At 36.8% G+C, this 4,356-nt stretch overlaps 1 protein-coding gene across 1 annotated transcript; it reads left to right on the forward strand.

The window, feature by feature from the left end:
• The first annotated feature begins 1,499 nt into the window (after positions 1–1,499).
• On the forward strand, positions 1,500–3,359 carry LOC132344666 (heat shock transcription factor, Y-linked-like). Its single transcript, XM_059884308.1, is given in 3 exon segments — positions 1,500–2,125; positions 2,555–3,191; positions 3,194–3,359. Coding segments are annotated over 3 exon segments (1,194 nt in total). The 5' UTR covers positions 1,500–1,615; the 3' UTR covers positions 3,241–3,359.
• The last annotated feature ends 997 nt before the right edge of the window (positions 3,360–4,356 follow it).

Raw genomic sequence — 4,356 nt, forward strand, 5'->3', positions numbered from 1 at the left:
TTAAGACTGAAAAGTGTGAAAACCGAGAGAAAGAGGTAGGAGATTGTAGACCTCCTGGTGTTAAATTTCACACCAGTCAGAATGGGTGCGATCCAAAAGTCCACAAGCAATCAATGTTGGAGAGGATGTGGAGAAAAGGGAACCCTCTTACACTGTTGGTGGGAATGCAAAGTAGTACAGCCACTATGGAGAACAGTGTGGAGATTCCTTAAAAAACTGGAAATAGAACTGCCTTATAATTCAGCAATCCCACTGCTGGGCATACACACTGAGGAAACCAGAAGGGAAAGAGACACGTGTACCCCAATGTTCATCGCAGCACTGTTTCTAATAGCCAGGACATGGAAGCAACCTAGATGTCCATCAGCAGATGAATGAATGAGAAAGCTGTGGTGCATATATACAATGGAGTGTTACTCAGCCATTAAAAAGAATAAATTTCAATCAGTTCTAATGAGGTGGATGAAACTGGAGCCTATTATACAGAATGAAGTAAGCCAGAAAGAAAAACACCAATACAGTATACTAACACATATATATGGAATTTAAAAGATGGTAACAATAACTCTGTATATGAGACAGCAAAAGAGACACTGATGTATAGAACAGTCTTTTGGACTCTTGGGAGAGGTAGAGGGTGAGATGATTTGGTAGAATGACATTGAAGCATGTATAATATCATATATGAACGAGTCACCAGTTCACGTTCGATGCACGATACTGGATGTTTGGGGCTGGTGTGCTGGGACGACCCAGAGGGATGGTATGGGGAGGGAGGAGGGAGGAGGGTTCAGGATGGGGAACACATGTATACCTGTGGCGGATTCATGTTGATGTATGGCAAAACCAGTACAATATTGTAAACTTAAAAAATCAAATAAAAAATAATAAAATAAAATACACACAAAACAATAAAAAAAAGTAATTTTAAACAGTGAGGCTAGAAAAGACAGAATCTAAGGATAATAATCAAGTGATAGAGAATGATAATGATTTAGCCATTAGTCAAATACAAGGGTCTTTAGTTCCTCCTCAAGGGCCATCAATGACATCCTGAGCATTATCCTATGGACAGTTTTAGAGATGCCAAAGCCCCAGCCAGGCTGAAAGTTAAGTACAGAGACCACAGAGTAGTTGAAACCAGACAGTTAAAAGATTTTATTGCAGAGGCCAGTAGACCAATTTTGCTTGGGTAACAGTACTGAATATGAAAAATGTGTGTATAGAAGGGTGATAAATCACTTTTATTTCAGAAACCAAGTAGATTTATTGATGTGATTTTTCTGTGTAAAAATTCTTTAGGAATGAGATTTTGCATGCTTCATGGTTTTGGTTACTATTTCTGTAAGCAGGCTGTATTTTTAAGTTGATGCTGAAGTAAACACTAGCTGAACATCACCTTTCAATGGCTAGGATACCAGTGATTTTGTGATGTCATAGCTACACTTTGATTGCTAGGAGACAAGTCATTTTGTGATGTCACAGCCTTTTGACTTTGAGGACCTCTGTGATGGTCTAGAGAGTTTCTCTCTGTTGGCAAGCCAAGCAATTTTTGAAGTAGTGGTCAGTAAAATCAGACAAATGAGAAAAGGATCTGAAGAAAGATTTCTCTGAGATGGCACATATACCTTCAGAAATTCAAGATGGGCCTCCTAAGGATGAATCAACTGATTCAGAAACCTCCATTAGATCTTTGTATGATTATACACTTACTAGGGACTCAGTTTTGAGATCTATGATTGAAGAATATGCTTTTCAGGCTTTGTCTGAGGATCTTGTGATAAAAAGGCCATGCTACAAATATTCTGTATCTGAAACAGATGAGGTGACTAATTTTCTTTCACTCACCTTTCCACAAAAACTTTGGAATATAGTTGAAAGTGATCAGTTTGAATCTATTTGGTGGGATGAGAGAGGCACATGTATAGTGATCAGTGAAGAACTCTTTAAGAAAGAAGTCTTGGAAAGAAAGGCACCTTTCAGAATATTTGAAACCAAGAGTATGAAAAGTTTAATTCGACAGCTTAACCTTTATGGATTTAGCAAAAAGAGACAAACTTTTCAAAGATCTGCTTCACTACCTGTCTTTCTGGAAGAAGAAAACAACATCTCTCTTTTGAGTAAGGTATTCCAACATTTTCACTTATTGGCAATATGTAAGATGAAATCATGTGACCTAGAAAGCACATTTACATATGTAGCTAAAACCGAATTTAAACTTGAGCTAACAAATCGTTAAAAAGTTTTATTTTTTGAAGTTGAGAACAGCTCGATATTTAAAATATTAGATGTTTGACAAACTTTCCTAGCACTGTGAAACCAGATATAAGTCCTGAAGCAACTTAAAGTGGTATTTACTGTATATATAAAATATATTTTTCATTGAGGATCATATTCTTTCTAACATGTTACCTGTTAAACTACTAATGGAGGTGTTTTATTTGATGCTATTTAGTTGGTTTCATTAAACGAATACATTTTTATAGCTTAGATTTGCTTGTCAGTTTTACCTTGGTTTATAAAGAAACTAAATAATGTAATCCTTTGATTTTAGTTACAGACCTACTGTAATCCAAATTTCAAAAGAGGTCATCCTCAACTTTTATTAAGAGTGCAAAGAAGAGTTGGGATTAATAATGTGTCTCAAATATCTTTATTAGTGCAAGATAACAAGAAGCATGTTAAAGCAAGTGTCAACGAAGATGATCATAACTCTGAATTTATTCCAGAAATTAGTAGAGAGAGCGCATTTTCAGCCTTCACAAGTTTACATGTGCCTTTCATACAAAAGCTTCATACCATCCAGATTGTCACTAATACAAATGCCCTATCTCCATGTGACTTATCTAACCACCCATCACCAATATCAGTTAGACAAACAGAACAGATTTTGGTAGATCAACCTGCTGTTTTAAAAAAGTTGAGCATTTTTAATTGGCATTCACATAGCAGCTACACTCAAGTAAATGGCCCCATTGAGGACTTTGCTACTACAACTACATCTACTTCTCAGAACCACATTGTATCCCCATTACAGAGCACTTATTCTGGACTGATGGTGGAGCCTTCTAAATTTCCAGTCAGGCATAGCGATATGTCAGGCCATGACAATCCTTTTCCTAACCTGCAAGAGACAGTTAACTCGTGGTTCTCAGTGCCAACAAGCACTTACACATCTGCTTCCTCTCTTTCAAGTCAACTCATCAACAATCACCATTATATGGAAACCATGCTAATTAAAACTGACCTACCAAATACGTGTCAGATTATGGAGCCTAAGGAAGATTGAACGTTACTTTGGGAGATGTCAACAAATACCTACCATTCCTGTATTTGAACAATAAATTTACATGTTCATCTTCGTAGTTTCATTTTCAATTTTTAAACAAAGAAGAGAAAATGAGGGTTTAGTTCATTGGTTTACTATTTTACTGCATGGTATTCCAAACTCTTCAGTTCAAGAAAGCATTCATTATGTATCCTAGGTAAATGACACCTGATATAATATTTGTAAGCAAGAAAATGAGAAGCAAGGGAAAAGAGGTAATGGATGTAAAGTGATTTCTGAAATCATCCCTGCTGAAATGAAGGGATGTCTAAATTAGGATGGTATGGGTGAAGAAAGAGATGCAAATAAAATTAGATAAATAAAAATACACAGTATGAACTTCAGCGCATTCACATATTATATTCTATTAGTTACTGGTAGAGTCTTAAAGATTAGACAGCAGATTGTTTTCATTATAGAAATTAATTTCGTCCCTGAAAATATAGATATTGTAGTATATCCAAAATCATGATCACAATTATACCATCACTGTGATAGAAAAGATAGCATGATATAATCAGTGACTGGCCCATGGTCAGCACAAGTTATGTACTTTACAAGTGGTATTCTATAGGGTCATTTTTGCACTGCTGTCCTTAAGCCATGTCTCTATTTCCTGACACCAAGATTCCACCCTATAATTTCAAATGCATGTTTAGATGTTGCTTATCTGTCCCCATAGAGACAGAATAAATTCCTGGTCATTACTGCAGCACATCAGCATGGTTACAAAGTTCTTGGAAGACATGATATCTGTTTTCCTTAGTCATTTCATTATCTTTCTCTTCTGAAGCTACAATCACAAATTATTTTCAGTCATGCTAAGCCCTCGGAGAGGGCAATGACACCGCACTCCAGTACTCTTGCCTAGAAAATCCTATGGTTGGAGGAGCCAGGTAGGCTGCAGTCCATGGGGTCGCTAAGAGTCGGACACGACTCAGCAACTTCACTTTCACTTTTCACTTTCATGCATTGGAGAGGAAATGGGAACCCACTCCAGTGTTCTTGCCTGGAGAATCCCAGGGATG

The sequence above is a fragment of the Bos taurus genome, chromosome Y (assembly GCF_002263795.3).
Source record: "Bos taurus isolate L1 Dominette 01449 registration number 42190680 breed Hereford chromosome Y, ARS-UCD2.0, whole genome shotgun sequence".
NCBI lineage: Eukaryota > Metazoa > Chordata > Mammalia > Artiodactyla > Bovidae > Bos > Bos taurus.